The 12,049-nt window shown below is 37.8% G+C and overlaps 1 protein-coding gene and 1 pseudogene across 2 annotated transcripts in view; one reads left to right on the plus strand and one right to left on the minus strand.

Moving 5' to 3' along the window:
• The window catches only part of LOC107693552 (zinc finger protein 704-like), a 74,751-nt gene extending 73,949 nt beyond the window's left edge, over nucleotides 1-802 (plus strand). For both annotated transcript variants that reach the window (XM_016492980.1, XM_016492978.1), the window contains 2 exons: nucleotides 225-352; nucleotides 432-802. In XM_016492980.1, coding sequence (XP_016348466.1) covers nucleotides 225-352; nucleotides 432-543 — 240 coding nt within the window. In that variant the 3' untranslated portion in view covers nucleotides 544-802. The remainder of the gene's footprint in view (nucleotides 1-224; nucleotides 353-431) is intronic.
• Nucleotides 803-5,442: 4,640 nt separating this feature from the next.
• LOC107693542 (glutathione synthetase-like) overlaps nucleotides 5,443-12,049 on the minus strand; it is a 13,693-nt pseudogene continuing 7,086 nt past the window's right edge.

Raw genomic sequence — 12,049 nt, forward strand, 5'->3', positions numbered from 1 at the left:
TGTGATAATATTTCAAAATATTTATATTTTTACTGCATTTTTGATCAAATAAGCGCAGCTTTGATGAGCATAAGAGACTTCTTTCAAAGACATAAAATCGTACTTGACTCCAAACTTTTGATTGGTTTAAGTGTTAAATGAGATGCAAACATGTCTTCAGTTTTGTGTCAAGGTAATGGTTGAGCGTTTTGTTAGATCACCTTTAACATGAAATGCTTTTGCAGGGCCCGATGACTCAAATCCGCACTGTTAGCATCGGGGAGAAGAGACAGCCTGTTAACCACACCACTGTCAGCAAAACACACACCAACACCACCTCCACCTCCACTTCCAAACCCACTACTGGAACCAGGTAAGCTGTCCAGATGGTTTCTCTTTTATGTTTTATGATGTTTTTGAAGCCGTTAAAACTATGTGAAATACGTTCCCAGGAAACCGCGTGGCGAAGCCAAGAAGTGCCGAAAGGTGTACGGCATGGAGAAGAGGGACCTGTGGTGCACAGCGTGCCGCTGGAAGAAGGCCTGCCAGCGCTTCACTGACTGAGCTTGATCCTTTACCCCACTTCAAAACGTGCTCTTTTATTGCGGCTGTTCCACAGACTGAGCGCCGGTGTCCCCTGCACACTCTCAGAGTGAACTTCATGAGCTGAGATGGTGGCCTTTTTAATGTAACTGATTCCTCCAGGCCACAAGGGGTGCGCTTATCCTACCGCTTCCATGGTGGAACACTGAGACTTTCATTCAGGAAAAAAAAAACCTGATAAAAAGCAAAAAAAAAAGAGAAAAAGAATTTAGAAAAAAAAAGCTTTTGCTGCATTGCATATTAAGGCAAAAATATTTTTTCATCCATAATCCAGAAACAAAACATTCAAAGCTAATTTTTCATGTTTTGTGTGCATTCTGTGGAATACAGCTAACGGCTTTCCATGATTTTTAGTGTGGCAGACTTTATACATAGCAGTTTTTACTGTCTGTTTAAAAACTCTGTAAGCTATTTTTGATGGGTATTATTGAGTACCTTAAACCCTCTTAAACCTGGTTGCACTTACCGAGCAACTCAAATTCATTTATATGGACATCATTTAAGCTTCACACAGCTTGATTTTGTTCAAAATCAAACCGATTCTGGACTTACCGCTTCATTTTGCACTTTTTTGCGGCCATTTCTATTTTGATCAAGCAGAGTTCAGTTTAGCATTGCATCCCAAAGCGTTTTAGCAAATAGTCAAGAACTGTTTCAACACACATTGCTAAAGTAATACCTCTAAACAAGAATGAGCCTTTCGGAGAGAGCCTTTAGTGTACTTCAGCGCGAGGAGTTGTAGTGCAGGAATGTAAACTGGCCTCTCTCTGCGCTAACGTACCCAAACTATTCTGTCCCTCACAGATCAACTGCCTCTTCATAAGCTATGAGGTTTATTCCTGTCAGTCCACAGTATTAATTCAATGGCAGGCACTTTAACCGGCCACACTTCAGATTTAACAGACAATCTGCTGTCGAGGGAAGTCATCCCAGTCTAATGTGATCCATAAATCGAGTGTTTTCAGCACAAACACGCCTTCCCACATAACACAGCGAATCCAGGCCGCATTACGCTTCCTAAGGAATTATTTGCTTCTCATTCAGCATATGGATATTATTCGCGTAAAGGAAACGTTTGCTCTGATAACGTGTAGAAGTTTTCCACTGTGCTTTCTTTTCATATCGAGGTGATCGTGTGATGACGACACGCGGCTGGTGTGCACTGTGCTATCTGACCCTCTCCATATAAGCCAAGCAGCTCTGAGCTCTTACACTGCAAAATATGATTTCTTGTGTATTTTTGTCTTATATATATATATATATATATATATACAAATATCTAAACATTCTTCAATCAAGATGCATCTACTTGAGAATGAAAATTACTTGTTTTATGAAAAGAAAAGTATCAAAATTAAGTGGGTTTATGCTTAAAACAAGAAAGTTTTAAATTAAGTACACTTTTCTTAGAACACTGACAGATTATTTTTTCTTGTTTTAAGCATAAACTCACTTTTTTATATGTTTTCAGAAAACAGGACATAATATCCAAGTAAATGTATCGTGATTTAAGAATGTTTGAATATTTGTACTGGAAAACAAGAATGTTTTTTTTTTTTGCAGTGAACCTTTTAAACACTGACAGTCATTGGACATTTGAATGTGAATCTTAAAGGGACAGTTCACCCCAAAATAAACTGTCATCATTTACTCACCCTCATGTCATTTCAAGTCTATTTGACTTGTGTGAAACATGGAAATTTTTATTTTTTATTTTTTGTCTATACAATTGAAGTTAAAAGGGGCTACAAACAACATTGGACCCCATTGGCTTTCATTGTGTGGACAAAAATACCAGAGATGGTGAGACATTTTTCAAAATATCTTCTTTTAGATATTTAGATTAAAAAAAAAGAAGAAAAGTCATACAGTTATGTATGACATCCATCAAGGAATGATGAGAATTTTTTGAATTAACTATCCCTTTAGTTCCAAAATGCAATTTTTCTTTTACATTTATTATTCTTGGGGTGAATAATTCCTCAAAAAATAAACTCTAATTCCAACCCAAATAAAATATTTGACATTATGTTTTACCTTCCAGGTATAGGAATGAAATCATGTTTCAGCTTTCATCAGACCGACCAAAACTGGCAATCATAATGTAGCTCTCACAAAATGTAGCAGTTTAACCATTAATGATGGGAATCAAAGAAACAATTGAGCAGGTGCGTAATTGCCAAATGACCGAATTTATCAAAATATATTGACAGCTTAGAGCAGCTTTGTCTTCTCTTTCCCAGAAAGGAAAGAGCATCCCGCTCATGATCATAACTTTCACTAAGTGCCAATGAGAAGAACAAGAGGGAAAAAATACAATTGCACTAACTTGTACTGCACAAAACGTATATTTTTATGTACCATTTTTTAACGCAGAAATGGAAGTTTTTAAAAAGCAAATGGTTATCTGGCGACCGACTGCCGTGATTCTCTCATCGGGTCAGGGATGGGGTCAATTCGCTGACCCTGCAACTATAAGCTTACGAGGTGGTACTTTGTGGCGTTGTGTTGGTTTGGGCCTCGCAGTACATGACATCGGTCATGTGACTGCAGGTGACTATCATTCAGGCTCGTTTCTATTGAACGTCACTGTCTTGATTTCTAATAAAGTTTCCTATGTTCAACATTGTGTTTTTCTTCATAGGAAAAGAGTCATGGGAAGATTTGGATTTTAGGCATCAAAAATCAGGTGGTCAGACAGTGTCGCTTTAAATACGTTTATCAATTTCATGGCTCTGATAATGATATAAAGTCCATACGAGGATGCCTTATTGTTTTGAAAGTTCACTGTAGTGAATATAACGTGTATATATTCATTGTATATTTTGGGCTGAGGGGAAACGGGGGGGGGAAAGAAGCATCAACGAATGTAAAATCTACTTAATGAAACGCCTGTAATCTGAGTTCGTTTTATCGGCTGTCTCACACAAGTTTCTTTTATTTTCTTTCATATCAAGTAGTTAGAACCACGCAGTGTTTTTCTTTAGTTTTCATTTTCAGTTGACGCTTGCATTGATGCATTTTGATTGTTATGTGGATAAGCGAGTGTGTACATCATGAAGTATGTACTATTGTGTGGCAGGAGAGACGTTACTATGTGGATCATTGCGTCATTCTGCCCTGCACATTCCGATAGATGATTTTACATTAGTTAGTTTGAGCCTTTGTCTATCTGTTCCCCGTTAAACTAACTTCACTGACTGCCTGTTGCTTTTCAGCCAGGATATTAAGCAATACAGCCAAGAAAATGTGTAGAGACTCCACTTTCTTTCTTTGTAACATTTTGGAATGTTTCCGTGTTCAAAAGCATCTTCATGATAATCCCACTATTCAATACAGATTTAACCATCATACGATTCTTTTTTCAGAACAACTCTTTTGGCCTTGTTTTACTGTTGAGGTCTTGTAACTTCGTCAAACGTTTCTTTTTTTCTTTTCATTGTTCTTCATTGGTTGAAATTTGATGCATGTCTTGTATCATCTTTGTACTATCTTGCTTTATTGGAACCAGTTTTTCAGAAGTTGAGAGTGACGTGTCCAGAGTTGAGTGAATGAACGAGAGGATGGAGGTGTTTCTGGTGTTGCCTTTGGTTGGTTGGTGATGAGAGTGTGATTTCTGTGGCTGTAATGTGGAGATTGAAATAAACATGGATTTCAGAATGATGTTTGATTGGAGTTAGATTTCTTCTTCTTTTTTATGTCTATTAGTGCAGGTAGAAAATAATCTCCAGTAGATTTTCCTAGAATATCTTTTTACATTTCATTGAAATTACATAATGTTTCCACAGTTAATATACACTACCGTTCACAAGTTTGGTGTTTGGGTCGCATTTAATTCATCAAAAATACAGTAAAAACAGTAATATTGTACAGCAGTATTAAAATGAATATCTAAATAAAGTAAGTTTTCTATTTATTTTTAAATACTTTTAACGGGATTTATTCCTGTGACGTAAAGCTAGATTTTGTCATTACTCCAGTCTTAAGTGTCACATGATCCTTCAGAAATCATTCTAATATACTGATTTGGTGCTTAATTATGTATATCAACACTAATCATGATCATAATCATTTAATGATTAATGCTTGGCCATGGATGTTGGCTACCATGGAACCATGTTACCAATGTAGTTTAATAAAATCGGTTACCAATTAAAGTAGCTAAAAAAAGGAAACGTCTATTTTATAAAACCTCAATGGCTACTTCTCACACAGATCAGATTACTCGAACTGTAGGGGATATTCACACACTAAACCTTTGATAAAACAGATGCCAGGTGAAAAATTAATCACAGGGATGATGATTTCCCGTGACGTCAGCCGTATGGCATCCTCCTCCGGTCCAGTAGGTGGTGCTGTAGTTCAGACCAGCAGTGGGTTGTCCAGTACTGCTACTCCTGCAGCCACCCCCCATCAGCATGCTCTGAGCTCTTGGTCCTCAGCAGGTGGCCCACGCACTCATTAAACACCATGTCTTTGCCTTTCCTGTGTGTGAAAATGGTGCATTTGTTTGCTGTAACACAGTCGATTTTAAGATGTTTGTAAAATAAAAGCAGAGATTTTGTTGAAGAGCTGCTAACAATGATCCCACCTGACATACGCTCCAAATACGCCCAGCTCACTTAGACAGGAGTTCAGTTTCAGAGTAGCTCCGGGCCTGAGCAGGTAGTTCTGGACCGGGACGGGCTGGATCTTGTCCATCAGGATGTAAGCCATCCTCTCAGTGGAGTTCTTCAGGTTCTCCAGCACTTCACAGATCTCACTGTCATAAATGTTGTTACCTGTGGCATACAGTAGGAAATCTTTGAGCAAGTGTTTGTAACGTATATGTGTGAACACAACACAGGACTTGACGTGTGACTACCCACCACCTCCCTCCTTCTGAGATTTCAGCACATACTGATCAGGATTGGCCAAAGCCACTGCTACTGTTTTATCACCTTCTCCCTGTGGAAAGACAGATTGACCATTTAAAATTCATTTCAAAAAAGTTAAAAAAAAAAGATATATAGATATACACACACTGTTTAGTAGTTTCAACAGCGGGGCTCAATCCTGCTTATGATGTTCAGCCTTTCTGAAAGTATAGTGTCCTACCAAGGTTATCATACAATAAAACTAAAATGAAAAAAATTTTTTTAAATGAAAATGGAACCAAGAAATAATTCTAATAAAATAATAATTAGCAAAATATATAATTTTCATGTGCTCTCTATGCTATTATTTTGCCGACAATCAGCCAAAAAAAGAGCCAACAAGCAGCTTGACATTGGTTTCATTCACGTGGATTATTTATATTTCAATCATGGAAACTCGAGAATAGTTTTAGAATGTTAATAGATATGACAATGTTAATTTATTTGGTCTTGGGGGACTAGCTACTTGGTGTACTTGCTACTGTCAATACATATACAGACACATTGCAGAGAGCATATAAGATATGCGGCTGCTGCATGAATAGGCATATATAAATCCCGTAGCAGATCTAGACAGGCGGAGCTGGAGGAGGTGGAGGGTTTCTGACGGTGTAAGGCAGGTCTATCTTACAGCGAACACTGAACCAGATTGCTTAAATAAGGATCAAGCAATCTCACTGACTGCAGAATCAACTGTAGCCAGTCGTGTTGTGCCATGTAGTAAATGATGTGATTGCTAGCAGACTGCATGTTAAGTGACCTATCAGCCAGCGCCATCTAGAGATTCATGACTGAACTAGATATTTAAACAAGAACATTTCTCACCTAAAATTTTCACCTTATTTACAACACGTGTGTACTCACATTAATTTGTTCTTAATCTTGTTCTAATGTTAAATAATTTGGAGTATTAGCCTGCGTGCCGGAGGCTAGTAATTTACATAGGAACACCCAAACCATTTCCATATAAGGGCTTTGCGCGCAACACTTCCTTTGTAGGTTTTCATCACTCCCACCAAACTGTTTTCACATTCTTTTGTAAATTTAGAATTAATTTAGTACAAAAGTTATTGCTGAATCTTGATTTGCTCATGACTACGTTTCTATGCCAATTTCATGCACAAATTTGTGCAAATGTACGAATGAGCCACTGTTTCTTGTTTTGCGTGCTTAAACTCTAGTGTGAATGCGGCTTTATGATGGTGATTCCTGTGTAACCCTTGAGTTCGGTTCAACTGCTTCATTAGAGTTAAATCTAATCATAGGATATATCTGTTCAAGCAGGATTCAGCACCCCAGTTAACAATGTTGCTCCTCTACCATGTCCAGGGTGTATAGTCCAGCAAAAGTGGCCCGAATCTGAGCAACTGTTTCAGGTTCGTCAGGGAAGAAGCGCTCCAGAACCCCCCGCCGGGCCAATTCCTGCTGCACCTTCTTAGTACCGGAGAGATGGGTACTGATGTCTGGACACTTCACAGCCAGAGAGCGCTCCATCATCAGACGGGCCTCCCAGCTCTGAAACATGCATCAGGTTATGACTTACATTCCCAGCAAACACCTAAGACTGATCATTTCTGAGAATAATCTTTTTTTACTATGGGACAAAAAAAAAAGTGTCCTCACCTTATCTGAGGTGTAGTTTTGGGGCATGTATCCATTACGGAAATAGACAATGGCGATCTCACGACCATCTCTGCAGGTTGAATTGAAAAAATGAGGCCTTTATTGACATATTTGTGTAAAGTCGTGACTAAATTTCAATCTGTGTGGAACTTCTGAAGTTGGACAAAAATAATCAGGTAATTGTGTTTTTATGACTGAACATTGCTGTCATTTCCAAGTATTCTACAATGCTAATATTAGTGTGTTACACAGATGGGAAATGTGTAAATCATAAACACTCACACAAAAAGCCTCCTGCTCTCATCCAGGGATCCAGTTCTGCAAACATCTTCAAGCTGTCTTCTTATTACAGGAATATTTCTGCACATACACAGTACAACAGATCGTCACTTCAGTCCCTATTAGCTCTTGGTGGAAAAAGATGCTTACACTAATAAGGATGTGTTATTAATAACAGAATTGGGTAACACTTTATTTTAAGGTGTCCTTGTTACACGTTACATGTACTTACTATTATAATAACAATTAATTATGCATAATTACTGACTGTACATGCAAGTAACCCTAAGCCTAACCCTAATAATATAGTAAGTACATGTATTTAATTAATATTACTCAGTAATTATATGTATAATTACACTGTAACAAGGACACTTTAAAATGAAGTGTAACCCAGAATTACATACATTTAGTACATGTTGATCATGCCTTGTACTTACTACTGTAGTAACAGTAGTAATTACATAGTAATTAATGTAAAATAACTTGACACTGAATCCCGATTACAGCAAAACTACTACTTACTGTACCTTTTCCACAGCTCATTCTCTACATATCGATGGTCTTAAATATTCCTCTGAACATCTTCAACCAGAAACATAACCACTGCCCTGTAAGGGAAAGCATCAGACAGATAAATTATCACTTTATCATTTCGATTACAAAGTAAACATTTATAAAGCATGAAGTGACTGCAACTCTAATTTTTAACCTTTCAATGTGTAAGTACACTATGGTTCAAAAGTCTGCGACTAATCATTTCAACGTGGATAATACGAAATGTTTCTTGAGCATCAAATCAGCATATTAGAATGATTTCTGGAAATTCAGCTTTGCCAAATTTTAAAACACACCTTTCAGATCCATAGAGCTCCCAGGCCTTGGCCAAACCCCTGGCCAGACCTGCTGCTGGGTTGTTGTCAAGCACATTATTAGACTCCTCTGGCAGGTTTGCGACCTTCAGAATGTGCCTTACAGAAATGAGAAGCAGCGTGTCACAGCACTGACATTAACCTTTATATACTAAACATCTTTCAGTACTTCAGTGATGAACCAGGGCTGTTTAGAGCTTTAAATTTACCATGTAGCTCAGACTTACCGATGGACATCCGGTGTCCGTGAAGCAAGACCACCAAAATTTGCAGCAATAGTGTTGATTTCAATCTGCTTTAGAGACGTCCCACCATATGGACTGTGGTCCAACATGTAGTCTGAGCGATTCAAGCCCAGCACTATTGACTTGGGGAAGACATGAGCTATAGTTTAAATAAATGTATCTTAATAAGTCGGAAGTCGTGGCCTAATGGTTAGAGAGTCGGACTTGTAACCCAAAGGTTGCAGGTTTGAGTCTTGTACCGGCAGGGATTGTATGTGGGGGGAGTGAATAGTGAATAGAATAACACTTGTACAGTGCTCTCTCCCACCTTCAATACCACAACTGAGGAGAGGCACTGTTGATGCTGTACATGTACACTACCGTTCAAACGTTTAGGGTCTGTAAGATTCTATTACAAGTCTCTTATATATTATTAAAAATGTGTAATACACTTTAAAATAGCTGTTTTTAATGTAATTTATTCCTGTGATATCAAAGCTGATTTACTCCACATGATCCTTCAGAAATCATTGTAATATGCTGATTTGCTGCTCAAGAAACATTTCAAATAAATGTGAACGGTAGTGTAAAACAGAACATGAACAGTGAAGTAAATGTTCCAAACTAATGTGTAACATGCCATTTTTAAATAATAAACAAACTACATACCTGGGGACGATGTTCCTGTTGAACTTGTTTGTATATGTTGAAAAGTCTTGCTGTAAAATTGTCAACTTTGATGGTGCTGTTGAAGCAAAAAAATCATTTATTTGAATCAGACCACACCAAAATTATTAAAGTTTGAATTAAAGGTCAAGTGTGTAATTTTGGTGCCACTAGATGGAATTCCAAAAATACTGATGGAATAACAGTTTCCCAAACTATCTCCCATTGGTTGGACTGACAGATAGTCCCGCCCCAAACTCATGCCATTTGCAGAGTCAGTGTTATAGAGTGACATGCTGTTAGGATTCTCAAACAATTAGAGGAATGTTTTTAATGTCTCTGCATATGAAGCTGGTATAGGAGACTGTATTTTAACATAAAAATGGCACATTTCACCATTAAAATGGACAAAATAAGGCAATAAGAAATATGACACTCAATGAAGTCAACTTGCAATTCAATAGAGCAGGGATTCCAAAACTTTTTTTGTCAGCTGAAACCCTTTGTTCCCTAGTTCCCTAGCAACAAGGCAATCATTTCATACCTGGCCAGAGTTTCCTCTAGGAAGGCGGGATTCTGGCTGACACGGTCCACTAACCGGTTAAAATGTGTCTGTACTGCCAGAGCCTGATGAAAGAGTGCTGTGGGCACCGGTGTGGGAAACAACGTGAACGGTGCATAACTCACCACCTGTGAACAGACAGACGTTTATTCGACATGCATGTACACGACCAAAACCCTTCAGTCACTCCTGATTCTCTGAGCCACGGGTTTCTGCCCAGTGTTGACTCAACGGGGCAAAACTAACACTCCATAATCCAGAAACAAAGCATGGCCGTAGGACAGACAGAATTCTTGACTGTGAGTTAACTGCACCTCTGTGACTAGATGTCGGCTAGTGTTTCAATCACAATACTGATTTGAAATCATTTTTGCCTGTATTTCTTTGGAATAATGGCTTTCCAAGAGTCTTGGTTAGACGTCTTAGATCTGGGTTAGTTCTACAGAGCCACCGGGGCCTTTCTTGTAGGGTGCGCTGTAAAAACGTTGTAAATAAAAGATTTTTGGAGTACATTTCACATTTAGTCTTTCTATTTAAAAAAACAACAACATTTAATTCAATATGTTATTAGTTGTTTCTTTGTATTTATTTGTGAAAGGTACTAGCAATTTCTGATAAAAGTCAACTGTTTATTTCTTTCAATTTTAAGGGCAGATTTTTGCTCTTGAGTGAAAGTTGTAGAAACCAGAGAGTTAACTGTGGTTTTATCATCAAAGCCTACTCTTTATCATCAGAACATGACAAACAATTGCCAAACATGTGAACATTTCACAAATTAATATTACATGAGTAGCTTGAGTTTAAAGTTGCAGTAGCTTGAGTTGGGATACAGTTGTTACTGTTTTTATGAATCAATATAAATTTACATCTTTAAAAATTGTTAATCACAGATAAAACCATGCACTGCCTCTCACCACCATAGTAAAAAGTAAATATATTGTTTCTATAGTATTTGTTATGAAAGAAAAAGCCTAAAGACATTTAGTGCAATACAAATGCACAAAGACTCCTGTTTTCCATGTCAGTGCTGCTTCATCTGTCTTTAAACTAGTTTAAATCACAGAAAAAAGCTTCCAGCGCATTTGCTGTCTAAAGTTTCCCATACGCAACAGAACGTTAGGCAAATTGGGATTGGCAACAGAAATGGCAGAGCTTAATAGCAGTTAAGCAAATTGGTATTGGCACCAGTGTGACTGGTTATATTTTGCATAGTGCATAAACATTATATCGAACATTTATTTGTTATAATTTTAGAGGAAAATTATATTATACATTAAATAATATATTCATTATAAATATTATACAAGAATGTAAATGGGTTCCCCAAGACAACCTTTCCTGCCCCCCAAAGCAAAAATGCGGGTGGGTTTTGCGGCTTAGATAAACAGTGCTTGTTAATGTCTCAATGACATTTCTTCTAGGCACTTGAAACATGATGTGCTCTTACTTCAGGAGAGTTTGGCGTTTCTTTGGTCCGCATCAACACCCCATGTAAAAGTGCTGTGTCTTTTGCTATCTCCTCTATATATGTGATCAGATTTTCATCTTTCAGGACGTCCTCCTGTTTGACAGACATGGCAGAAAATCTACAATGAGAAAAAAACACATCTGTACGTTAGTCATTAAGCTTCATGCGCAGCCTGACAATTACAAGAAATATGGATTTTTTGTGTTGGCAGACTGTGTCATTAAACAATTATATCAACGATTGCTTGATTTTATCAACTTTATATTATTACACATCTGCATTAACAAAATATACTCAAATGTCATTACTCGGACTTTGTATTGCTGAGAAAATGGAAGTGACTTAATTGCGACTTAAAGCAGGGTCACAGATGAATGAGACCGTGTAAATATGAGCAGTGTTGGGGGTAACGCATTACAAGTAATGCGAGTTACGTAATCAGATTACTTTTTTCAAGTAACTAGTAAAGTAACGCATTACTTTTTAATTTACAAGAGAATATCGCCGCTGGAGTGATGTAAAGATCATAACAGAGTGCATTCATCATGACACTGCACCAATGCACTGGAGAGCATTTACAAACAGCACACTGCATGCCAACACTAACGTTAGCTCATGTCGAGTTATTATGACCTACCTGTGCTGTTTGGTCGCTCGTGTGGCACCTGGGGTCCTCGTTTACAGTGAGTCTGTATAATATTTCAGGGCTCCGTTCATCGGCTCAGTGCTCGGGCTGAGATGGTGCTGCTAACTGATGTGTAGCGCTGTTTGTATCCAATCAGTGAACAGAACGCTGATGACGCCACTGTAGATAGATAGATAGATAGATAGATAGATAGATAGATAGATAGTTAGAC

Source organism: Sinocyclocheilus anshuiensis, unplaced genomic scaffold (assembly GCF_001515605.1).
Source record: "Sinocyclocheilus anshuiensis isolate Anshui unplaced genomic scaffold, SAMN03320099.WGS_v1.1 scaffold967, whole genome shotgun sequence".
In the NCBI taxonomy this organism is placed as follows: domain Eukaryota; kingdom Metazoa; phylum Chordata; class Actinopteri; order Cypriniformes; family Cyprinidae; genus Sinocyclocheilus; species Sinocyclocheilus anshuiensis.